Here is a 26,797-nt window from a genome sequence, read left to right on the forward strand (position 1 = left end):
AAGAAAATAGAGACACAAACCCTCTCTTTACGGTGATTACATAAATACTTCACAACAGGAAGATTGTAACGAAGTTTAACCATTTTCTAACAGCTTCAGCTCCTGACAGATGTGATATGATTTGAAGATTGTCTACCTTCCTGTTATTATTTCAGCTTCAAACTAAATATCCTTAAACACCGTAGTTGTTCTGTGAATACCATCCACACAGACATCAGCAGGGACAAGGAAAGGAAGAACGCCCTTACTCCATGGAGCCTTTCTATTGGCTGAGTTAGGAAGTCTGAACCTCCTGAATGCTATGGAGGCTCCTGCTCAGTTGTACTTCAAAGAGCTCAGAAAGGGAAGCTGCGGGCTTTCCACTGACTAGAACTGATCCATAGGTCAGCTTTTTAATAACTGCATATGCATTTGGCCCGAAGTACAGACCGTATGTTTAAGAGCTCTCCAGATTACCAGCCAGCCAGAAAGCAACAGCCACCCAAAAAGCTGCAAATGAGAGCAATCAGAAATCTGATGTGCAATATTCAGTGCCAATTCCCATGAAGTTAATGCACACTTGAGCTTAAGATTCTCCTTAACAGAACTACTTCCATATTTAATCCATATATAACACTGCTGCTACTTTAAGAAGAGTGGAAAGAGATCACATGAAATCTACAAAGGTAGTTGAAAAGTCCATTCATAAAACTTTTATTCCACTTACATCAACTTAATACACATGTTCTGAACAGTTATGCTTGGATTGTTCATGAAAATTTCATAAGACATTAAACAAAGCTAGCCATCATCAAGTTATTTCCCTGTTAACTATTTTTACAGCACATGCATGTTAGGCAAGTATCAAAAAAAAAAAATCACAAAAGCAAAAAACCTAAAAAAGTTAAATACATGGGTTTTTTTGTTTTACTGCTGTGCTCGATATACAGTGTCATTATGGATATCAAGCAATTCATTTTTACTGCATCTTTACTTGTACATTTGTTCTTAGGTTGCTTAAACCATTTAAATACAAATAAAATGTGTAGCAAAAATAATGAAAGCAACAGCAGGTAACTTTACAAATAATGGAATGTGAACCGTTTCTCTGTCCTTCTCTAGAGAAAGTTGACTGGATTATCAAACTGTCTTAAGGAACACTTCAGCTGCAATCAGATGTACACTTGATTGGCATATTCCACAGATTTCACATGTTTACTTGACATGCAATATCTATGGGACATAATTGTATTCACAGCCATGTGTGCTCCAGCCTGACTATTCATGCTAACTACACCTGTGGCTGCAACCGATTATCCCTTTTTTCCACCACGCAGACCAACATGCAAGCAGTCTTCCTCACTTGACACAGAAAGCTGTTTTAACACTGGCCTTGTGGAAGCCACAATGTACCAAAAGTACTATGCCAAACATGTAAAACTCGTATAAAAATTTCACAACCCTATATTGGCCACCTCAGATGAAGACAGATAAATTCCCCCAATGTTAACTGGCTCTATTCCCCTAATATTAAACAAAACCACATGGGAAATATAGAAATCCAAATAGAAGTAACATAAACCTGTCAAATCGTAAACAAAAACTATTTGTGGGACAGCATGGATGACAAATGGTTTACTGTGTAAGTTTCAGAATGAGGCAGATGGAAGTTGGAAGGCTGGTTAATTCTCCCCTCCTTCTCCTGCTTCAGCTTCATCTCCTTGGGTATCCGATGTCCACAACTGTTTGGGAAAGAAAAGAGTAAGTATTAATACCTAACATGTTTCACAACTAGCAATCATCATTTGGTAAGCTAGCTTTCTTGTTAATGATACTGTACGAGGTTATACTAAGTGCCATGGGGAAAAAAGCACATCCACAAATTGCTCTTTGCAGACAGCAGGAAAGGTGAATGGCCATTACTTCTACATGAAAATGTAGATCTAGTCCTAGATGACCTAACCCTACACTCCTTTAACGAGGAAGTCCATGACCAGTCAAAACCAAGGTTTCATATTCACATGAATAGGTATGTTATAACCACAGGCAGGCAAGAGTCAGATAAAGAACAGATGCACACGAATGAGAAACTAACAATATTTGTTTTCTTGAGACTTCAAGTGAGATTTATGCATCTTTCTGAAGGGAAAGTTTCTGCAAAAGCCTCTCATTGTGCCCTACAGAAGAGTGAATGCTACTTTTTCTTCAGAATAGACATCTAAAAGATTTGCCTGCTTTGTTTTTAATTAAAAAACAAAACAAAACAAACTACACAGTATATTTCACTAAAATCACTATCCCTTGGCTACACATATAAACAGTTGCTTAAAGAGAAGCCTGTAGTGCCTCCAAACCTGGAGGGCAGAGAAAGGAGAAAAGAAATATCTGGCTAAATAAAAATATATACATATATACGTTGTATACACCAAATCCTATTTTCAGCTCCATAAAACATGTTAAGGAGCCATATATCAAAGTTAAGCATCACTTAGGAAGCTAAATATCAGTTCCAAGGCAACACCTGGAGCATAGAAATCATTATTATGTGAACAAACTGTTACCAGCCTAATGCTGTTTGTAATCTCTCCCTGGAGCTTTAGCAGCCTTAACTGAGTCCTTCATGCTCTATGGTAGTAAGCAGTAAAACCCAAGAATAACTTAATTCTTTGTCTGCCCGCATTCTAGCATGGCTTGGGATCTACCTTATTGCAGGTCTTATATGATGCTTATAAACAAAAAAGAAAATTAGCTCCAGAAACACTTCACCCTTTTCAAAAATTACAGGACGATAGAAAATCTTGTGCAAGCCCAATAGCCTTGTTCTTACTACAAAGAACACAAAATCACTGCTCTAAACACTCCTTACTAAAGATATTAAGCAACAAGACAGTCTACTTGAGACAGGAACACACTTGTCTAACCTCTTTCTAACCTCTACACTACATTTAAATCCATTACTCTATTTCAGCTCCACTCCACACATTTCTAAGAAATGCAGGAAGAAGAGTTTAAGTTGGAAATTTATCAGATGCTTCATTTCTAAAACTTTATCTCTAGAACATCTAGGGATACATATGTACCTGTCTTTACTAAGAAGAGCCTGTCTGGTATAAGGATTCCCAACCGAGAGAGCAGAGTTTAAATAACCAGCTGGGAAGAGAAGCCTTCAGGGGAACAGGAATGGGCAAAGATATTCCCCATTCCCCAGAAACAAACACACAAGACAATTTCATAACTCAGCAAAGATGAAATACCTAGCAATCCCAGTAAAACAAATTTTGATCTGCTATATTAAAAAAATCCTCTGAACATTTCTCTGCCTTTGGTCCCCAACAGATTTCTTCAGACAGATGAAACTCAGTCTGGAAAGAATTACCAACTGAGAAAGCTGCTACTGCACGTAAATGATCAGCATGCCAAATCACTGTCAAAAGCCTGCATCTAAAAGACAAGATATTTACATAACTAGCAGACCAGACCCTTCTACACTTAGGATATTCACTGCAGTCTTTGTCAGAAGTTGCATCAAAAGTTGTGGAAGAAACAGGAATTAATGTAAGAGCAGTACTCACATAGATCACACAGGAGGTAACCATCTGACAGGGATATGGAATCTTGCAGCTACCTAGAAAAATCTCCCTTATAATAGAAACCTGACATTAACCGTCAGGTCCTGCTAAGGTAACACACACAGTGTGGAAGCTCAGTCCAACTTCTGCTCCAGGACAAGGCAAAGCTCTCTTAAACTGCTATGGCCAGCTGCATGTTATTTTGGCAATTGAAGTCACTTCTATTCTCTATTTCAGTTGATCTCTCATTTGAGGGACAGCAATCTCACCCAAGGGATGGCACACACAGAGTGAAGCCAATGCTGTCTCTGTCTCCCTTACAGAGGCTGAGAAATCTCTGCCATTTGTTTTGTAATCAACAGCTGGAACTATTGCAAGTAGTTCTCCAGAAATATATTATGTTGTCATTTGAGTGGAAGAGGTTCCAAGAAACAGGCAAATAAAGCCTTACAAACAGAAAATATGGCAGCTCCAGTTTTATGTAACTGAACAACTTCACTTTGGTTATAGTAAGAAAAGTCCAGATATTTGCAAAAGTCTCCAACACTAGATGCACTTAACATAGGAACAAGGAGTTACATCTGGCAACAAAAGAGCCTCTTATTTTTTCTACTCTTGCTTGTAGTTCTCCCTTTCCTCCACAAGATGACTGGGAGGTGAACTATGTCATTAATTACAGCACCGCATGCTTGCTGTTGATCTAAACTGTCTTGTTTAGACATTTATCTTTGCCTTTTTTTACAGTTCCAGGTAGGTTAAAAAACCAAGATGATGATTTTATTTACTGTGACAGAGTGACAGCCCCCATCTTACACCACAGATAGCTGAGTCCAAGTAAAAAGGAATAAGACTGTCCTATGATTGCCCTGCAAACAGCCTGACTTGCAACAATTCCAACTTCAGCTTCACTAAAGTTAAAAACCAGCCAGAAATACAACAATAGGCCCTTAAATGGATTTGCTATGAAGTCTTCATACAGTGCAAGCACGCTGAACAAGTTATATGAAATCATACTGAAGTTTCAAAGTAGCAAATGCAACTGTGTTCACTAATGCTGTTACAATAAAAAAGTAACTGTTTTGTTTCCAAACCACCTCATTCCAACATGCTAAACTGCTTGAATAGAAAGAGTGAAACACTTGGTTGAATTGTTTTGTTAGAACTATGGCAGTTAGCCTATAGATACAGGAGATTGGGCAGGAGAAAGATACACGCTTGGAAACACAATGTGAACTCATCTGTAAGTGACAGACAATTCCACAGCTGGGATGAACAGGACAACTCAGTGCTGTAAGGACCAGTTCTGCTATGAGCAGTCTGTAAAATGTAACAATACTCACTGTCAAGTTGTCTCTCAGTAACTGCATTATTAGCGTGCTGTCTTTGTATGACTCTTCACTTAATGTATCAAGCTCAGCAATTGCTTCATCAAAAGCCTAGAGATGAAAGAGACATCCAAAGCTCATTAGCCACGTAACAAAAGGTTATGCAAATAAAAATCAGTGGAACTCCCCCTGCACCCCCCACAGACCTACCGTTTTTGCAAGGGAACAGGCCTTCTCTGGGGAATTGAGAATCTCATAATAGAACACGGAGAAGTTTAGAGCCAGACCTAATCTGATAGGATGTGTTGGCTGCATCTCCTTTTTACTGATTTCAAAAGCTTCTTGATACGCCTGTTGTGATTGCTCCACAATCCCTTTAGGATAAAACAAACAAAACCCACAGCAAGTGAGTAATTCAAATACTGTATTCTGACATGAAATCGGTTCATGGTTGTGTGAATAAATTATCCTAAGAGTGAGCACTTGTTAGTGAGCATTTACGTTATAAGTATTCCACTTCTTCTAATAGTCTAAAAGTTTAGTTATCGCTATGTCACAGACTTAAGTATCTCTGCTACCCCTGACTGCCTGTATCAGCAACAGCTCAGATGCTTACAACACTTTTACAGTGTTTCACGAACATAAACCTCACAGTCTACAGGAAAGAGATACAATGCTGAAGGCTTAACTATACATAGGTTTGATGTGACACAATTTCAATGTCTTCAAATACTGCAAAGCATTACAGATGCACATTCGAGTCACAGAAAGCCCCAATGACCCCTATGCCTTTCATTCAGTTACCTGTGACTCCTCGTTCAAACTGTCTGGCAAAGGTAGTGTGTAGCATACCTAAACCTGAAGTAAATACGGCCCAGCATAGCTCAGAAGTTGGACTATGCTCTTGATGACCACAGGAGATAGACACTCAGAACAAAGGGACCATTATTCTGCACTCTCAAAGACTGTTATATATCTGAGAAAGAGGTAGGCAGGAAGTAATTTGACTCAGATGAAAGAGGATTCACATCCTGATTTCTGGATCAAACCAGAAATGCATCCGGAGTGATTTCTAAGTGCAGTCACACGTATTCAGAAACAAAGGAAAAAAATCTTTAGGTTAAGTACTCAAAAATGCCAGTATTTGTTTTCAGAGTCTGAGTACTTCTGATACACAATATCCATTGCTTCAGCTTTGAAGACTTATAGGCGTTAAAGCATCAAACTGTTCTCAACGTGGAAGAGGGAAGACACTCTTCCCTGCATATTCATGCAGGGCTCTGGCCCTCTTAATTCCCTGCTACCAGGTGAGCACTTCAGAGAAGTCAGACATCTGCTGCACTGCCCTGAAAACGTCCAGCACTCAGCACTCAGCACTCAGCACACTACGGTTGAGAAGAACTGGTTTTACAGGAAGTTAAATTTAGAAATGGTGGGAGGTGTTTCACTATTTCCATATTGGGAAAGTCTTAGAAAATGGTGCTGCTTCTGAAAGCCAAAACAAGCGGCATGAAAAATAAGCAGCTTCAATTAACTTCAGCATTTTATGTTAGATGTTTATGTTTGAGGAAAAGCTCCCAAAAAGCGGGCTTTTTTTGCTTGCTTGACAAGGCAAGAATTACCTTTTGAGCACCAATTCATGGAATTTATAGCAACACTAGGTATGTTCTGTTTATTTTGGAGTGAGTCATCCAGTGTAAGAAATCTGCAGGACATGCAACTTTGTGCTCCTCAGATAGCATCATACAGCTCCAAAACTGAAGGCTGAAGCAGCAGGGTGAGGCCACCTGCTTGACATTCCTGCCCACCAGATTGCCATAAGAAAACCGTGGTCAACACAGTAAGCTGATTTATGAAGGCAAAAATCCAATTCCTATAACTGAGAGCTTTATATGGACGCAGTAAAAAAAAAAAAAATCTGCTTAACTAAACGACCATTATTTGCTACAGTCATTATCAGTTGGTCCTTTTTAAGGTTAGGCATCACAGCTAACATGCAGAAAAACGCCTTCAAGATAAAAGACTTGAGGAGCCATAGCAACTACGAGCCAGATGGGCTTTCCAAATTTTTTCTTTATCTGCAAGTCAGAACCCATTGGTAACTGCTGAGCTAGGATACTGAGCTGAATAAAAATGAAGTTTTAAATTACATTAAACAAAGGTTTTCACAGTCTATAGTCAGTAACGACCCTCATGAGAACATACCTTTCTAGTTTGTACATGAGAGATTACTGAACAAAAATATGTCTGCTGTGATACACAGTAACCAACATATTTGTTACACATGGGACTCTGCAGTCACCAGACCAGGTCAGCTTGCAGGCAGAAAACACCTGAAGTCAAATCAAAGCCTAGTTTACTAAGTCTTATCTTACTAGCCTTGGTAACTTTATTATCCAGCGTGGATAATAAATGTGGAGACAGGCTCCAGGAAATGGCTTGGAGTTTGTTGTGAACAGTGCTATCTAAATGTAAGATATCCTCCCAAAGTGAAGGTGACTGCACAAAGACAAGGTGTTATGTAGGTGCCTCTTCAATACACCAGGTGGCTCATCAAACTTGAGGAAAGGCAACTTGCCTGCTATTAGGACAAACTGCATAACAAATTCAGGAAATAAAAACCATTTAGAAATCAAAATACCATGGCTATGGAAGAAGTTTACTTAACACTAACATCTGTTTTATTAATCCTTTTCTTCCCCAGCTGTATTCTAGTCTCTCTGCTCACTGAACCTACACAGACTTCCTCGCGTGCTGCAGAAACACAGAACTAGCATAAAAAAACCACTTCAGAAAGCTACAGTGACTCTGTGCAAGAAGGTAACAACAATACTCAGATATCCAGGAAAAAAAAAGCACAAACCGGTATTTCTGTGATAAGGCACATTCTTGTATGCATACACTGGATCTGATTGCAAGATTTTGTGACTGCAGACTGCACATCTGCTTCCTGCTTCAGACTGCAGAGGTACACAAACCTTCATAGCTCATCTGAAAGCGAGCAGCCTATGGTTTCTTTTTAAAAAACAGGAAGGTTATTACTAAAGAAATCTACATCTGAAAAAGAAGTATTCCAAAAGTTACAGTAGCGTTGCTGTCCACTAAAAGCAATACAGTTTAACAAAAATACAGTGACAACTGACATACAATACCTTTCTTGTCATCTCCAGCAGCAACCTCGGCCAAGTAACGGTAATAGTCACCTTTCATTTTCAAATAGAAGACTTTGCTTTCTGCTTGCGAAGCATTAGGGATCAAGAACTTTTCCAACAGAGACTAAAATGGAAGCAAAGAACAGCGTTTTGAACATGCATACTTTCATAGCTTTTGAACCAACAGTTTGATTATGCTACCAGCTATTTCAAAGTCAAGACAGCTTTACTTCTGCCTATTTTTGTCACATCCTACATAGCATATTCAGCTAAGGAAAAACGTGTTCTGGATCACAACTGTGGGTACCAAAAGGAATGTTCCATGCTGTGACTCTATAGGGAGAACAGGAAAGAAGTCTGTTCATTTAGCAGACCAGTGCTGAAGAGCCAAAGGAAGGGTTTTTGTAGGCTCTGACAAAAATAACACAATCCAAAGAGTCTGGGCAGAGTGTACACAATGGAATGAAGTCTGCATCCACAGATGATAAAAGGATTCAAAATATCAGCTGCCAAATCAAGACCCAAATATCTTCCACACACAGGCAATGGCAACTAGGCCAGGCTAATGAGGTTTGTTTCTTTTTTAATTAGCATAAAGTGGAACTCTACACTAGAATCACCAAAGAGAAACTGCACAGTGAATCTGGATTCCTGCCTTTCTAGACAGTTGAATCAACAGCTGTTCAGCTATGTGACTACATGCTGTCCTAACAGGAGCTGCCCATCCATTCCAAAGCAAAGGCAGCTCTCTGGAGTCACCCCAGCAAATCCTCCCAGGTCACCAGTTAAGACCTGTTTTTTTTTCCTAGATTGTTCTAACTGCTTATTAAATTAACGTAGCAAGTTACCAGCTGCAGCAGTCATGTAATTTAGCAGGAGTTCTATCATGATGAAAAGAAAAAAAATCACTAGCTCCAACACATTTAGTCAAATTAAGGCACAAGCCTGTCAAACTTCTTGATAGTGAATGCTTGAAGTCAGACTTTGAAAGAAAAGCCAGTTATTTAAAAACCAGAATAAGTGCAGAAGAGCTGTTGAGTACTCAAAATGAAATCAGAAACCAGAAAACTGTCAAAATGAAGTGACCTATTGCAGCAGGTCTCTGCCATCAGACAGGGCAGTGAAGTAGCCAGGCTGCCAGAAACAGAAGTTAGACAAGGTTCAGCCACACTTAGGCTCTGGTTAGATTCAAACAACCCACACTAAGTGGGCTTCATTTGCCTGCAAAAACTGAAAGGGATAAGTTCAGAAGTATTAACCAATTTAAATGGTTATCAGTTCTGCTTGTATTTGCAAATTTTAATTGCTTGTCATTAATTTGTGGCTATGTGGCATAGGGAAGAGCTTTTTATTATTATTATTATTTTTTTTTTTTAAGTCACCCAGAAGGCATGAAGACAACTGCATTTTTTTAAGCATGGCTTGAAAACCCATTTCAACATAATGGGGGAAAGAGTCATCTTTACTAATTGCTATTTTCAGCATGGCCAGGGCTGGCCCATAACCTCACTTTATAACAGTGCAAGGAAACATCAAGAAATGCTCCTGTTAGAATGACAGCACAGATGATCCTTTGGCAGCAAAGGGAATGTGACACGAGCAGGACAGCAGAAGCACAGTTACAGAGCCAAGCAGGCTGCCAAGCTGCCAGAGGCATCCTTCTGGAGGGCACAAACTATACCTGGAGGGCTCAGTGCCACTGCTGCCACAGCACTATGGCACAAGCAGAGGGCTGCCAGGCACACAGGGCACACGTTGGCTCTCTGTAACTACTTACAGCTCTGCTCTCACCCTTATGGAACTTCAGCATTCAGAGCTACAATACCAACTGTCCCTGCCAAGACAGAGACTTCAAATGACATCTGAGGGTTCTTAACTACTGTAAGGCTTATTATTATTAGGCTGTCTCTGTAGGACTGCAGTTAAGACAGGTGCAGATTGCATCCACCCTCCCAACACCCTGAGGAGCTGTGCTCATTCTGTACACTCCATTAATTGGCCTGACCAAGGTATTTGCAAGAAACAAATTCTGCATTTTAAAGGAAGCTGACTGGAGAGTACAGCTCTGCTCAGTCCATTTGCAGCAACCAAGTTTCCAGACCTAAACTTCACTTAAGTCTCAAGTGAGTTAACTCAATGACTTAAATCATACAAGCAGACATGGAGGAGAAAAGACTATTAATTAAGTCTTAATTATGATAGATGCTAGCAGGGCAATAACTGCTTGGAGAGTGAGTAAGAATCTTAGCAAAAAGCATTCTAAGCTGAAGTTGAAGACTAAGGACCTAGGAAAATCCCTCTGAACAGCTGTTCATTCACACAGCACAAGCTACGTCAAGTCTAACTCCTGGACTGCACAGGTAGCCCACTCCTGCCTGGGTGAAGGAAGCCTCTTCTACCTAGATACCAGGTAGGACACATTCAATTTCTCTTACTTGCACTGGTCTTTTCATTTCACGTTGTACTCTCCTTTATAGGCATGAAGTTATAAACACAGAACATCTTTAAATTTAGCATGAAGACTTGAATTATACTCTGTCACCTCAGAACTGCAGTGACAGCAGCAATCTGCATGGTGTGCCTACTGAAAGTCACACATGAGTCTCAGGTACATAAGTAACCTTTTAGAATGCAGTTACAGAACATCATAAAAGGAGGTAAAAAAAAAAAAACCAAAAACCACTAATCTGACATTATTTAATGGTGTTCCTCCTCCAGCTTCTGGGGAATTCTGTCTTAAAAGAAAATTCAACTGCAAAGCTGATTTGTAAGATTCAACTTTTTCTCTCACATGAAGCCATATCTCAGTATTTGCCCAAAAATAAGATTCCTACAGATAAAACAAGAACTGATTAAGTAGTGCTACTACTTAATCAGTAGATGCTGTACTCAACCATTCTAACATGAGGCTGTCTTCTTTCTCCCTTACCAGTTGATGTGATGCTGTTTATCAGCAGAGTTGATCACCATATGATGATGTGGTAACCACCAGTCCACAACAGCTCCAAATGCTCATCTGTAACTAAGAAGCTTGTTAGCTAAGCCACATCACCACAATGCACGTGGCATCCCAACCACTAAGGGAAGTCCATGGAGGAAGGGTTATGTCACACCTACATGGAAGCCAGGTTCTCATGCTCATTTAAGACATTCTACCTACTGTGCCAAGTTCCTACACGTTTTTGAACGTGTATTAGTATGCAGTAACTACGATGCCATAGACAGCTGCAATGCCAAAACAACAATCTAGCAGGAACACCTGCTCAAGGAAAAGCCACCCCTCTTCCAAACCCATGGCTCTTCAACTGTAGTTGCCAGAGCTTTTAATATGACAGCAAAAGTTAACTGTCGTAAAACGAACCATGGCATTGCAACCAAGCAGACAGATGCAGCAGCATCTCAGAGCTGCTAAAACCTGTAACAGCTTGTACAAGTGCTTCAAATACTTTTCATAGCAAAGTTGAAAGCACTCTTTCCAAGTTGATTTTCAATGAAATATTATTATTATTATTATTTCCTATCTGTTAAACATACACGCATTACATTTGAATATCAACTCTCAATGATACGCTAGCAATGAAAAGCTCAAGCTTCAACACTTCCCAACTGGTAGCAAGAACTGTAACAATAATAATTGTGGATAACAGGTTTTGGTATGCTGGACTGGGACAGACAGTGCTTTCAGGCTCAAAGATGCCAGCTATGCTCACACATACCACAGATAAGCAATCTCACAAATGCAGTGCGTACCCCCACTAAGTATGCAGTAGAGAAAGCCTTTGTCTCAAAAGATGTAACAGACTGCATCAGCACAATTTTTTTTTTTTCCATTCCACCAGTGAACTTCAACTCTGGCTTATATTAAACACCAAACTAGAAAGAGTTCACTTTCTTAAGTTCTTTAGCTAGAGCAGGATATACTCAATGACATTAATCATAAGCACAATGAGTTTTGAGCCTATTTTGATGGAAACCCCTACAGACTTGTTCCTGCAGTTTTGCAAGCAAGTCTTAAGAGTTAAGCTCGGTATTAAAGAAGTACAACAGTAGTGATTCAGTCTTTAAAAGGAAAAAAAAAAAACCAACACCTTCTACAAAAAGCTTGCCAGCAAATCTATGAGGATGCTCCAGAACTAATGCTTCCCATTTACTATGTTGGCCCATGACATCAGCGGATGTTGATTCTACAGCAGTAGAGGCTGAACCTTCCCACCAGCACACTGTTAGATGTTGTTGCTGTGACAGATGGCAGCAGAGGGGCAGTCTGACAGAAAATCATCTGACACAGAAGTGTGCATGGAACAAAGGCATACTGCTGAATTCCTCCACGCAGAAAAAAAACGGCACACAGTGACACTCACCAACACTTGCTGAATGTTCATGGAGACTCAGCAGCACAGGGAAGCAGTGGGTTTTTCAGCAGTGGCAACAGCAATGTGAAAGGCAAGTCATGTTCTGGATGGCTGTGCACAGCTGTCACACCACAAAATAAAGAGCAGCTCCAGCAGTTCACCCAGGTGAACCGGCTGACAGCAGTGATTATGTTGAAAAATGCTGTTTCGCAGTTGAGAATTTGCTCTATCAAGTAGTGCTATTGTGCTCTTTGTATCTGTTGTATTTTCTATTGAAATAAATAGGAGGCATTATTTCCAGAATGACCTACATATAAGCTTCAGTTTGTCAAGCTGTGGTGAGAACTTCTGTTGAAGACAGGAAGCCAACCCATAGAGACTTGAATAGATTTTTTTTTTCCCTTACAGTCTCAAAATATCCTTTTGAAAGTATTTGCATCTCTGGCAAATGACTTGTTTGGGCCCAGAAGACTATTCCAAAACCCACTGTACAAGCATTAAAAAAAACCCAATACCTTAATTTTATTCCATTACTTACAGTTCTGTGCATATTTCCCTTTATTAAAAGCTCAGTTTCAGTAGTCTGACTACCTGGGAACTTTACATAATTACTCAAGTGCCTGAAGATTTCAACAGCTCAATTCTCCATTTAAGATATTCCCCTCCTGACAAACAAGTCCTAAGAACAAAATCACCTGATTCTACAGCAATACAGTAGTAAATGAGCAGGTAACTTACAGTTTAAGTACTGAGAACAAAACAGCTCTCTAATTACCAAGAATTAACTTCTAGTGAGACAGGTAGTTGGGTAGAAAACTCTAGAGAGCAAAGAAAAAAAATCTGCCTGCAAAAACTGAAAGGAATAAGTTCAGAAGTATTAACCAATTTAAATGGTTATCAGTTCTGCTTGTATTTGCTGAATTTTAATTACTTGTCATCAATTTGTGGCTATGTGGCATAGGGAAGAGCTCTTTATTTTTGTAAGTCACCCAGAAGGCATGAAAAAAAAAAAACTACACATTTTTTTAAGCGCAGCTTGAAAACCCATTTCTTTGACACTGCACATTAACTGGCAGTGGCCCAACATTTTCATGATGCAGACCACACGCCATTATCTTTTTTCAGGACATGACAAGAACACCAGTGTGACTGCGCTGGCCAATAGGACAGTTCTACTACTTCATCTCCAACAATGCTCCAGAGAAGCTTCCATTAGAAAAATACCATGCTGCTGGTATGTGTAGGGACTACACATCCATGTGTAGGGACTTCCTGAGCTAAGTGTGGTTTCAAAGTGCAGTAACCAGGCCTATATTCTACACAAGTGGCCATAGTATGTTAGTTCAGTATCTGCAGCTTCTTTGACATAAATTGGGCATGAGGAAGCATTACTTTTCTTAAATCTACTTCCCAATTTCAATTATAAAAAAAACCCACAACATTAGCTCCAGTGCTCAAGTCTGCCTTTCTTTTCTTTCCCCCTCAGAAGACCACTAGATAAGTATTCAAGTGATCTGAAGTTACCATTTCCAAGCAAGAATCAGAAGCCCTCACTGCACTTTTTACACCATCCAGGTAGCTATTTACTTTGCATTCTACACAAAGGTGAGGAGGGAAAGAACAAGAAAGATGGGATGGCTGCTAAGAGCAACACACAGCTGAAGCACTGCGGTAGAACAAGCAACACAATTACAGCCAACTGAAGCTCAGTGAATCCTATGATTTAGCTTTTCAGATGTACTGATATACAGAGAGTACCAAGCCCATCCACTGCTCCAGCAAAACAGCTATTCATTTGTAGTCTGAGGCACAAAGCTATCCAGAATGTTTGTACAATGTTGACTTGGTGCATTATGCCTTACCTGCACAGCTGAGCTCAAGTACTTTCAAGAGCTACGAAGTATCAGGTATATACAGGCAGACATTCAACTTACTAATTTGGATCAACATTTCAGGTACACACACTGCAAGAACAACTATGTGTACTTAAAGCAGATTCAGCTACCTAACTAGAATAGTAGCTTACAGAGATTTTCTGCACATATTTCCTCACGTGCCTCTATTTTGATGACAGAACTGAAGTAAATCACGTGTTGGACAAGTTTAAGACACCAATCACTCCTATAATAAGCTAGTGTTTGGCTTTCTGTGCATGTTTTTTGTCAGCATCACAGCCAGGGAAGTAACACAGGCTATGAAATGTTACGTGCAAAGCTAGACTACACAGATTTGCATACTCACAAAGGACTCGACCAAGCCATCTGTGGCCAGCAGTTTTACTTCGACACCTATCTAAACCATCAGAGGAAAGTGAATTACTTTTAGGAGGGATGTTTTCAAACAATTCCTTCCCAAACATTTTTGAAACAGCCTATTAGGATGCTTTTGATGACAGTTCTACTCAGAGTTGAGTATCAGGGCTCTGGGACTGCTGCCTCATGGATGGCCTCCAACTCTCTTGGTGGAGGGAGAAGAGGGGGGAAAACACAACCCACAAACACCACAAGAGGACCGTTCTGCTGCCAGCCTTCTACTCTGGCCAAAAACAAAGTCTCTATTTAAAGCCAGCTGAAGATTCTTCACCCTCTCATTCACTCAGCAGAACAGGTATACAAGAAAGTCTGACAAATACCAGTAGCTGCTATTGCACTGGAGATTTGATGGAACAGCTGAAAACAAGTCTGCTGCCTGTACCCATTATCCTTTCCTTCTATCAAACTGGCTGCCCACGCAGGAAGCAAGCAGCAGCTTGAATCAGGCAAGGAGAGAAAAGATGAGGTGAGAACGATGAGCCTTAGCAGGGGAAGAATTCAGATTCTGGGATGATGGAACAAAGCACAGACCATCCTGTAGGCAGGGACTCAGTGCAGAGTTCAAGCAATGGTGGGATATGCAATATGCATAGGGACATCTGGCATTGGTGAGCAGGAAAAAGGTACTCTTGATTATGGCAAAGCAGCTGCTTATCTGATGAAGAACTTAAAGGGGGAAACGAAGAGTAATAGGAGTATAAGTAATAAGCAGTAAGACAATAAAGAGCAATAAGTCAATAAAGGGGAAAAAAGAACTAAAGGACTAATGCAGAAAAAGGAATCCTGTGTAGAAGAGCAGCAATACATTTCAGCTCGTGCAGGAGATCTTGTTAAAACATTCTAAATATGTTTCTGTAAAAAGAGAACAAAAGCAGTGTCACATATGGACAAGCAGAGGAAGACAAGGGAGAAATAAGTAGGACACCCAGAAAAATCATCCTCGTGCTCACACGTGCACCGGGGGCTAGAACTAAGTCAGTAAGTAGGTGTATGCACTAAAACACCTAGGGGGTGTTCAGCACCAAGATCCAGTATGTATGGCCATGTTACCCATCTGCAGTGAAGGGAAGGCTAAGAACTGCAGCAATGAGGAGCAGCATCTTTCACACCAGGCTTCCACAGCCAAACACAGAGCTCTCCTTGCAGACCTGCCTTCCTCAGCTCAACCTTCATGCCTGCCACTAGCTTCTTCCTTCTACCACTGTCTTCCAGTTAGAACTGATGGCATAGGAAACAGATGTATTTAATATCAGGACATATTCTTAGAGGTTATTCAGAAGCCTAACTCACCCGTACTAATGGCTACAAGCTTTTACCAAAGCACACTGAAAAACACATGACAGTGAAGGAACTGAATTCTAATTAAGTGAAAACACCTTTCCAATTTAGAAGGCAGCAGCCAATAAGGAATTTACTTTAATCCTAATTATTTTTCAAGGTTTTATTAAGGCATTGCTATAGGCATTAATACTCAATGAGAAACAAAACCAACTGCAGCATTTCCCTGTGCTTTTGGCAGCGCAGTGATTTTTGAATGCTATGGACTTGAAATAAAGCAGTAAGGTGCCAAAAGCACTTCTCACCATTTTTCAATAAACAAATAATTAAAAAGCCACAGAGCTCTTTCTAAGAAACCTGTGATAATCCAGAATTGGAACCACTCAAGTTGAATGAGAATTTCTGCTAGACTGGTACGTCTACATGAACCATCATGGCTGTACTGCAAACTGGAACACACTGCTGGAGTTGCCTGGAGATTCTGCAGTCTTGGTCTCTGAAGAGATACCATTAACAGCCCCTAGAGACATGATGTAACACTTTATCCTTGCTAAGAAACAGAAGTAAGAACAACTTATACTTAGTAACTTGATCTCTGAGGAGACCTGAAACCTGCAGTATACTGCACTAAGCAACGTATCTATCAGGAGTTCTTTATAGCATATAATGCTAATAAAAGCACTTTACTACTAAAATACCATGGCAGTGATGTAAGCCTGCTCTGCCCTAGGAGAATCTAATCAATTAGAGACTGAAGATCTGATCAATTACAGGCTGAAGAACTGGGATTCCTGCTGTTAAATATTTCTTTACCTGCTAATTACAAGGGGTAATAACATCCAGAAATAAACCTTGCCACTTCATTTGATCTGCATTAAATCTGATTAAAAAGACATACTGGTTTCTTTAGCAGCAGCATGACTTACTACTGCTGATCAGAACAGGCACTGCAAGTCTTCCATCAGATCTCAATGAACAATAAGCACTTATGCAAGAGCATTCAGTAAAAAACAAGTTTAGAAAATAACTGTGATCAATTTTATTTTACTGCTTATTACTGTAGTGCTTTAAAGCATGTGAACACTCAAGATTGATTTCAAGTAAATCAGCTGTTAACTGGAAGCTGCTGAACAGTAGAAGCACTACATACATTAGGTTTTGCTTTTTTTAAAAAAAGAAATCAAAGCCAGTTATTAAGCATTAATGTAAGTTATTAAGCATTAACACAGAGTGAAATGAATTCAGCAGGCTGCTGTTTATCATTAAGGTTTGCTCTACATCCAACCAATCCAAGAAGATATGGAGGACGCAGATACATGTATACACACATGCACAGCAAATACAAGTAGCAGAAATAATAGCATATTTAAGTTCTTTTTAGCATTTATGCAAAACAACTTATCAAATTTTATGATAAATGGGTGCACTGAAAAAAACAACAACAACATTATAGACATGTTTCTTGTTAAGACTACTAAGTACAGCCTCACCTTTACTCTTGGGACCCATCCACCAGTAAGTTTCTTACATAAGCTGGAATTGAAAAATCCTGTCAAACATGAGCTGAAGCTTCATCTGTTTACAGATAGTTACACAAACAACATAAAGTGAACAGAAACTAACAGATTAATTTTGCACGACTGGTAACTAAGAATCAGTTTCATTTGAACAAATCCATGGGTGTTTCAACTCTGATTCAACAGCTTTTCAGCAGTTTCAATCAAAGAATGGTTCAGGTTGGAAGGGACATGTAAGATCATTTAGTTACAAACCCTTGCTATAGGCAGGGACAATACAATACAGCACCCATGCTTCAAAAAAAGAAAAAGCACAAAAGAAGCTGCTTTAGTTTAGGCACTGCAAAAGAAAAAACAAAATAATAAGACAAAACCAGAAACACCTGAAGGGGTGTAACTACAACCAGGAAAGGGATTAAAGGGATTAACAAAGTGAAATCATGAGGTTGATACAAATCATCTCAGCCTCTTAACTTCAATGTGCTTGAGCAATTATATCAGCAGAACTTTAACTTAAAAACCTGGTCGTGGAGAGTTGATTAAAAGCTTTGTCCATCCTGGGGAGGACAAAACCCTACCCATATTCTGCTCAGCAGTATCTTAAAAATAATCATTCAGATAAGCAATTTTTGAGACACAAATATTCATTTATTTTCATGCACATCACTAACATGTTACCAGTTAACATTTTTCAGTATTAAACTTAGAAACAGGAGAGGACACCTGGAGTTCTACACCTAGGTTTGAGCTCCACAGTGCAAGGCAGACATACTGAGACAAGGCCAATGGGACACCACGATGGTTATGGGGCTGGACACGTGACATGGGGAAAGGCTGAGAGTTGGGTTTGCTCAGCTTGGAGAATACCAACAGAGTTTATTGCAGTGGACTGGGCAGCTGCCTAAAGAAGATGGAGCCAGACTATTCCTGAAGGTCTGTTAGTGCAAGAGACAGCAGGTGAGCTGGAATGCAAGGAGTTCTGATTTCACAGATGGATATGGTTTTGTTTTAACTGTATGTATAACCAAACATTGCACAACCTTTCTGGACAGCCTATTGTAATCTCCATCCTCAAAGATACTCCAAATTTGACTGGACAAGACTGACAAATGATGAAGGCATACCTGTTTTGAGCAGAGTTGAACTTCCCAAATTTGCCCCCCTTCCACACCCCTCCCACCCATCCAAGACAGATCAGTTACATAGCACAGGTCTCTCAAAGAGAGAAAAATAAAAATCAGTCCAAAGGAGTCACTGAACTCAATGTATTACTTTAGACAATATTGCAGAGGCGCTAACAAAAAATGCCATGAAAGCATCTGGAGTTTGTGGAATACAATCATTCTACCCCTCTGCTTGTTACCATCACTCTGTAGGCTAGCCACACTCCCTGACCATCAGGAGTGAGCTTTAGGAATGGCCCACATGTACACAATTGTCTGCAAGCATCAAAAAGCATATGGCTGTCTGAAGGAGGGAGGACATTCCACACAGGAGGAGGCTTTACAGATGTTAAAACGGTAACATACCAGGTGTTTGCAAGCATTTAGAAAATAGTCTCTGAGGAATTTGTTATTACAACAGCAACAAGCATTAATTCTGTGCTATGTTCTTTAAGAAGCCATTTAGATGCATTCCAAATGGAATTTTGCTCTCAGCCCCCAGTGAACTGCTGTCCCATAAACTAGTTACTTAAGCCTTCCTCCTACTACCCTGGAAAAAAAAATACATGTGAAAGAATTGCACAACTGAAGCAATTTAGTTGAGATTTAACTTCACTTTCTCTTCTCACAGAAATAATCACCTTTATGGATCTCCATTTAGAAAACATAAAGAAATCTAAATAGGCACACAAGGAGCACCATTTCATCCTTTAGGACATGATGTTAGGAAGAAGGACAAGGAGAAATGGTTTCAAATTAAAAGGAGGAAGATTTAGACTGGACATAAGAAAGAAGGGTTTTTTATTATTATTATTGTTACAGTAAGAGTAGTGAGGCACTGGAACAGGCTGCCCAGAGAGGAGGTGGATGCCTCATCTCCAGAGACATTCAAGGTCAGACTGTTAGGGGCTCTGAGCACCTGCTCTAGCTGTAGGTGTCCCTGTTCACTGCAGGGGTTGGACTAGATGACCCTCAAAGGTCTCTTCCAACTCAAAAGGGTCTATGAAATAATAACCTGGCAACAAAAGCATCTTATTCAGAGGGTCCTGAACAGCACAATTATCCTTAAGCTTCTCTGGCAGGGAGGGGTAATGTCGTGTATCACCTATGGATACAGTTTCAGGAAGGCACTTCAGACAGTAAGAGGAAGGACCCAAACAGAAAAGAAATAGTGAAAGAGCAGCTGCTCACAGCAAGCAAAGATCCACTTAAGATGAAACTGTAGGGAACTTTGGGGAGGAAGACAGATCACCCAGAAGACTGGGCACAGGGGACAAACAAGACAAATCACACCAGACATTTTGGAAGAAATGCAAAGGACTGTTCTGTAGGCTGGCACATACAACAGTAAAAGGCAGCCATTTAGAACTGCATTCATAGTTACCAAAAAAATGCTGGTCATGTTTTAAACTTTTTCATTTACATTTAACTCATATCAGAAGCCGCATGAAAGCCTATAGTATTTCAGATCTCCTGAAAACCAACATGCAAGCAGTAAGAAATATCAAACACCAGCCATGCAAAGACCTCTCTACACATACTCTGTATTTCAGAATCCTCATTAGCTGGAAAACTCACCTTAATGTAAATGCAATGCAAATCACTTCAGCTACAGTTGATTCCCACTAAAGGCAAAAAAGCATTCTGAAGAAAATCCACACCTGTTGATTAATAACTGTTTGGTTTTGTTTTGTTTTTTTAATATGGAAATGACCAATAAGAGGTTACTACACAGGCATATTTCAGACATACTTTCTACTGCAAAAAGTGAAACGGGATGTGAAGCACACACTTTGCTAACATGAGGAAAATTACTTAACTAGGAGTTTAATTTCCTGTATCAATATGAAATTACTGAGGCTGGAAATTCTCTGTACTACTCAAGTAAATATATTGTGCATTGCCATGCTCAAGCATCATCTGTAGATGTTTTTCCCCCACTATTCTTGAAGTATTTGGAAATTCATTCTTCATTACACACGCGATCACAATTACTTGCAGTTTATCAGCGCTACCAAGCCAACTGAAACACTGGAGTTGGTTATAATATGCCCGAATATACTACAGCACACATCTGACAGAATTGGTGCTGGATCAACAGTTTTGATGCCTCTGCAGCAGCAGGCAGGAGGATGAGTTCACCTGCTTAGAGAGCTGTGAGGGGTCTCCATGTCAAGCTCAAGGAAAGGAACACTTAGGAGATAAAGACACAGATGCTGACTTTTCATAGCAAGGTCAGCATAAGTCAAAAAACAGCTGGATCAACTCATGTAACTGCCTGTGTGTGTGTATGTACATATACATATATATATATTTTTAAATTACTCCATCTTGTCGCTACAAACCAAGAAAAAAGTCCATCATTAACCACTCTTATTCACCCCCTAAATTAGTGGCAGAGCTGGAAACAGAACCCAGACACAGTTGGGTACATACTCTGCACCAAGTGGGTTAGAAGGGCTGTTTCTTCCAACCCACTGGAGTTTGATTCCAACAAATGAGGGAAGAGTGAGGAGCCGCAGAAGAGCCAGCCCTGGCTGCATCTCACTAGACACAGTCCCTTAGTTGCTTTCCTCCCCTCAACACAGAAGTTGGAACAGCAGCCACTTCCATGCTCAGCCATGATGTAACACTCCAGGGCATTAAACGTTACTTAAGAACCCAATGAGCGATTGAAGACAAAGACTCAAACAGATACATAGTCTTAATAAAGGATACAAAAGTATTCAAGCTGCACTTGTACTGAAATGGACAGGCTTCCTGATAGAAAACTCTGGAAATTCAACACTCCTGGTTATGTTAATGGCATACTTAGCAAAAACCATGATTTGCTAAGCGTTACTCTTCACTCCTGTGAGCTGTTATGCACCAGGCTACACGATGCAAAAGTTAGAGAATCTTCTAAAAAGGAAAAAAAAAATCCTAGTTCTTCCTTTGCATAAGGCAACACGCAGACTCCTGGTCATGGAAGAAAAAAAGCCAAACTACTTTACTACTTTTTTTTTGCCCCTCCAGTAAAGTAAAGTGGATTTCAAGTAAAGGAATACAGTCAGTCACATTTCTAGGCAAGTAAGAACATACGTGAACGGGACAATTCAACTAACAAACATTTTAGCATATAACCTAATCCTTGACTGCAATTCTCAAATTTAGTGCATGCTGTTTGTAAGCATTTTTAAAGTCGTATCACTTGAATATCACATTTCACTCCTCCCCCCCACATTTTAAAATGACTCTTTCGATTTAGATTTAGTTACTATAAATCACTGCCTGAGGCATTGCTTCATCTGGACAGCAATTTTCCCTTCTTCTATTAAGAGAAACTGGACTGGCAACAGTGAAAATGAGTAAGACGTTAGCTGCCTAGTAGTAACAGTCAAAGAATATTCATGTCTTTGAATGCTTTGCACTTCTCTGGTTAAACACACACACACACACACACACACACACACACACACACAGTCTTTTTGAGATGGAACAGATTTAAACAAGATTCCCCTCCTGCATTCCCCTCTCCCAGATAAGTCAGCTACTGCAGCAGAGTCAACAACTAGGATTTCTTTTGTTTTAGTCTTGTTTAGCACACACAATAAAAGCAAGCTAGTTTTGCCTTCATCTGGTTTCCATTATCAGAAAAAAAAACATCTAACTGCAAACACTTTAAGCTCTGCTAAGAAGGGTTTCTAAGCCCAACGGCATAATTGAAATTATTCCTTCAACACAAGTGTAGTTTACAAAGGAAACTCAGATCATTCTGAAGCACCCGCCTTCATTAATAAAATAAATTAATAAAAATTGAAAAGAAATAAGGAATTTACAACATCAGATTAAAAATCTCTATTTTCCAGACTTCAACAGATCAGCTACCACCTCACATAAGCGTTAAGCCAGCTTCTTCCTCTGCATACAAATTTGGCACTTCCATTTTCACAGAGGAAGTTATTCTCACAAAATAAGGAAACCTCCATACAGGCTGCATTACCAGAACAGTGGAAGGCAACCTAAGCTGGAAGCCAAGGCTCAAAAGTTACCCAAGCTGACTTCCACACGCCCTTGGAGAACCAGCCTTCTAGAGGCAATCAGCACCCATGGCATTTAGTTATCCTACACAATGTAGGAAATTTATGCTACCCATTGATGGAACTTCTACTTTGACATCAGGTCTTCAAGCACATGCTCAACTACTTGAGATTTCCCTCCTATCACATCGCACTGTCGCATCCAGGTATGTGACCCTGTCACATAGGATGACACACCAGGAGGGTACACATCCAGCTGACAGCAACAGCTACCTCACAGCTGGCAGCAGGATAGGATGCCCTCTGCTCATGTGCTCATTGGAGCAGTCGGAAAAACAGACAATGGGGAACAGGCATCTGAAAGAGGTTCAGACTTTATGAAACCATTTGCCACTGAAAAAAATGTATCTACCAAGCAATAGTTCATGCAGACTTGAACATAACTACAAGTCACAGAAAATGCTTCACTTTGAATCCCCCTTTTTTGTCTATTTCTGAAAGCCTAAAGTTTAAGAGGCTATCATAGCATTGCTACTGCCTCTTCCTGCAGACAGCTTTCTGCATGGCTGAGTCATAACTAACATTACATCATCTTACCCAGGGAGGGGCACAATTTCCGTAGAGTAAGAACTACCTCTTACAACCAGTGCAGCATCTTAAAGTCACAGAAATCAGTGTGATCTGGGACACACATACTGTGTGGTGGAGGGCTGGAGGAGAAAACCCCAAACCAAACCTTACCCACTTCAGACTCAAATAAATACTGCATATAAGGGAATAGTTATGAGAAGTTAACACAAGATTTCAAAATGTCTCCAAATATATGGAAATACAGTTACTAGTGCTAATATAAAAGAATTGATATATTAGAGAAAAAGAAGAGTTAGACAGTTTCCAAATCTTGTCCTTCAGAAATGCTGTAGGACACCACAGCTTTAATTAAAGGCCAGATAGAGGCAGCCTTAACAGGACCCAGGGCCATTCACCCTGCAACTCTAAGTTAAAACAGATCAACAGTTTCATTATTTCTCACCAGCACATCATTGCAGATGTCTCTTAGCTCAGTCTCGATTTTCTCTCTGTATTCTCGAGCCATCTGCTGTTTTTTCTCAGCGCCTTCCGTCTTTTGTTCGATACTTGAGACGACTCTCCAAGATGACCTACGGGCTCCTACAACATTTTTATAGGCAACAGAGAGAAGATTCCTCTCTTCGTTGGACAGCTCGGCTCCTTGCTCGGTCACAGACTTCATGCAACTCGCCATGTCATCATATCTTTCAGCCTGCTCAGCCAGTTTGGCCTTTTGCACTAGCTCATTTTTATCCATGCTGATATTTCTAAAGAGGAAAAATAGTGAGGCATTATTAAGACATTGGTTAAGGACAAAAACGTTTCAACTTCTCATGCAGAGCAGCCATCCTCTAAGTAGCCTGGAATTATAAGAAGTACAGCTGAAATCTGGAATGCAAGGCACATAAGCACTCAAACACACAAACAGAAAACTTAAAGTCATTGCTTCTTTCTAAAAAAAAAGAATTGTTAAATGGTTTAAGTTAATTCTGAAATGCAAGCAAAAGCATCTAAAGAAACTGGAAGCAAATAATTCCTATCTTAAGTGCGCACACGATCCCAGTTCTTTACCATCACTCTCTCTTAAGAACGCATTCAAGCTGTGGCATCAACCGCACCTAATTACAAATGCAACTAAACTGATAAAGAAAACAGCCAACGGTATCTTTGTCACAAGGACAAAAAGGCGGCTAGGCAAGCAGTACCACGCAGCTCTGTTCCTTAACAGAATCTTACCACTCCATCCAGAAAGGACTGGAAGAGGGATCTGCCAATCAAACCCCACATCCAATGCTCTCAAGTCAGAGCAGCGCAGATCCCTAAGCGCGAAGGACCGCACCTCCAGCAGTGTGAGCCTCCCTTCTCTAGCTGGGCTATGCTGGCCTTCTGACCCAGATATTTTTCAGAGACAAAAAGAAGTTTTTGCAGTTAGGAAGAAATATTACGTCGATGTCAGTATTTTACTAGCACGAGCTGGTGGGGATGCTTCGTAACCCAGATCCAGTCAAGGCTTGGTCTGCTCATAGAGACCCCGGTGCCTGGTTAAGGGGGCAGGGAGAACGGTCCTTCCCTGCCCCCCCGCCCCCTTTTATGTACCTAGCACAGTCCCCTCCGAGGCCCTGGCAACATGTTTCGGGATGTATCATCCTTCAAAGCTCACCTCAGTCCGGTCAGGATGCTTCATGCTTTCCCACACACAACACAATACCCCGCACCTTACCCGGTAGCCTTTTGTCATTTTTACACCAAGAAACCACGGCCAACGGCCGCGCTACTTCCCACAGACGGCAAAAACCGAGCGCGTTTCAGCCGTTCGGTCACCCGGCGCTTCCGGCAGTTCCTTCCCCAGCAGCGGGGCGGGAGCCCGGAGCGCCTCTCAGCGACCCGCCCAGCGCTCAGGAGCCATTTTAAGGAGCGCCGAGGCCCGCGCTGCCGCGGGCGGCTCGCCGCCGAGCACCGCGGCTGCGGGAGAGCAGTGGCTGCGGGAGAGCCGCGCGCCGCCGTAAGATGGAGCCGCGGGCGGCGGGGAGGGCGGAGGGCGGCGGGCGGCCCCCGCCTCAGGGCGGCCCCTCCTCTCCTCTTCTCTCGTCTCCCCTCCCCGCGCCGCGCCCGCCGCATCCGCCCGCCGCCGAGCGCCGCGCCCGCGCCTTTGTCATGGCGGCCGGGCGCCGCAGCCCTGCCCACCTCCGTGCGCCTTAATCCCGCTCACCTCCGCCCAGCGCCGGGGGCGGCGGAGCAGCGGCAGGAGGAGGATGCCGCCTTCCCGTCCCGAGCGCGGGGCGAACCGCGGGCCCGGCTCCGGAGCGGCGACGGGAAGGGAGGCGGGAGGGGGGGGGGGGGGTGGGGGGGGCGCGAGCTTTACCCCCCGGGGCCCCGCTGAAGGCCCCCGCACTGCTCCGCAGCCACACCCCGTGGCCCCCGCCCCTCCGAACCGAGCCTGTCGTCTCCCCTCCGCGTCGCCCCGGCCGCCCTCACCTGCCGCCGCCGCCCCTCGCCGCGAGCCCCCCCGCCCCGCTCCCTCCCCGCCGGGAGCCGCCCGAAAGGAAGGGCAGGGGCTCGGCGCTGCCGGCCTGTCGGCAGCCTCGCCTCGGCCCGGGTATCGGAGCGGCGGGCGGACGCGGGCCCCGTTACCTACGCGAGGCGGGAGCGAGGCGCGGTGTCTCGGAGCGGGCGGCCGGCGCGGACTGTGCCTATCTCGCGGCTCGCTGCGCTGCAGCCTCTTTCCCAGCGCCACACACGGCGTCTCCGCCAATCACCGCGCCGCTACCGCACGGGCAGCGCACCGCCCGTGACGTCAAGCGGCGCCATGGCAACGGCGAGGGCGCGAGCACGAGCCCGCGCCTCCCCCGGCTCACGGCGCTCAGGGCGGAGGCCGAGCCCGAGCCCGGGCCCGCCACGGCCTCGCCCGCGGGAACGCGCGTCTCCCATCCCCCGCCGCCCCCCGCCGCTTCCACCGCCGTGGGTCCGCGCCCCGCCCCTCATCCCCGGCCGCCGTCACTCCGCCAGCGCGGGGAGAGCCGCCCGGCCCGGAGCTGTCCCCGGGGCTGCGGCGCGTGTGTGGGCGTTCCCCCCTCCCCTCCGAGCCCCACGTTTCCTTCCCTCTCTGTGCCGCCTTTGTGTTTCCCACCCTGCCCGAGGTTTGCGCGAGTCGCGAAGTCGCAACGTGCTCGCCGCGGCCCTGCCGTGCCCGGAGCGGAGGGGCAGATCCCGCCGGGCTGGGCTGCCCTGGGGCCTGCGGCGCGCGGACGCCGAGGGGGAGGAGGAGGGGTGTTGGAATGCTGAACGCTGCCCGTGCTGGAAACGCTTTTTTATTTTTTATCGAGGTGCTGGAAGTCCGCGTTCGCTCGGCTGCTTCGTCCTGAGCGCCGTGCCCTCGGCCCTCACCGCCTTCCCTCGGGGCTGCGGGACGAGCCGTGCCGCACACACCGCTAGCAGTAACGCCGCGCTCCGGCCACGGCTCGGAGAGGTGGCTGTACAGGGAGCGGCACGGGGTGCGAGGCCACAGCGGGGAGAGCCTCCCCGTCTGCGGGGGTCGGGGATGTTTCCCCTTAGAGATCCGCA

The 26,797-nt window shown here is 42.7% G+C and overlaps 1 protein-coding gene across 2 annotated transcripts; it reads right to left on the reverse strand.

Moving 5' to 3' along the window:
- Nucleotides 1-669: 669 nt before the first annotated feature.
- YWHAZ (tyrosine 3-monooxygenase/tryptophan 5-monooxygenase activation protein zeta) lies at nucleotides 670-26,012 on the reverse strand. 2 transcript variants are annotated; one of them, XM_052704764.1, is made up of 6 exons: nucleotides 25,872-26,012; nucleotides 23,700-24,003; nucleotides 8,026-8,149; nucleotides 5,084-5,247; nucleotides 4,889-4,984; nucleotides 670-1,721 (listed from the first exon to the last, which is right to left on the reverse strand). In XM_052704764.1, exons 2-6 carry the CDS (start codon nucleotides 23,991-23,993, stop codon nucleotides 1,662-1,664), a joined length of 738 nt encoding a protein of 245 aa, XP_052560724.1. In that variant the 5' UTR covers nucleotides 23,994-24,003; nucleotides 25,872-26,012; the 3' UTR covers nucleotides 670-1,661. The 2 variants fall into 2 exon arrangements, with proteins under 2 accessions (XP_052560724.1, XP_052560725.1); XM_052704765.1 differs by lacking the exon at nucleotides 25,872-26,012 and adding an exon at nucleotides 24,473-24,913.
- Nucleotides 26,013-26,797: the final 785 nt, after the last annotated feature.

The sequence above is a fragment of the Tympanuchus pallidicinctus genome, unplaced genomic scaffold (genome assembly GCF_026119805.1).
Source record: "Tympanuchus pallidicinctus isolate F22 unplaced genomic scaffold, pur_lepc_1.0 scaffold5, whole genome shotgun sequence".
NCBI lineage: Eukaryota > Metazoa > Chordata > Aves > Galliformes > Phasianidae > Tympanuchus > Tympanuchus pallidicinctus.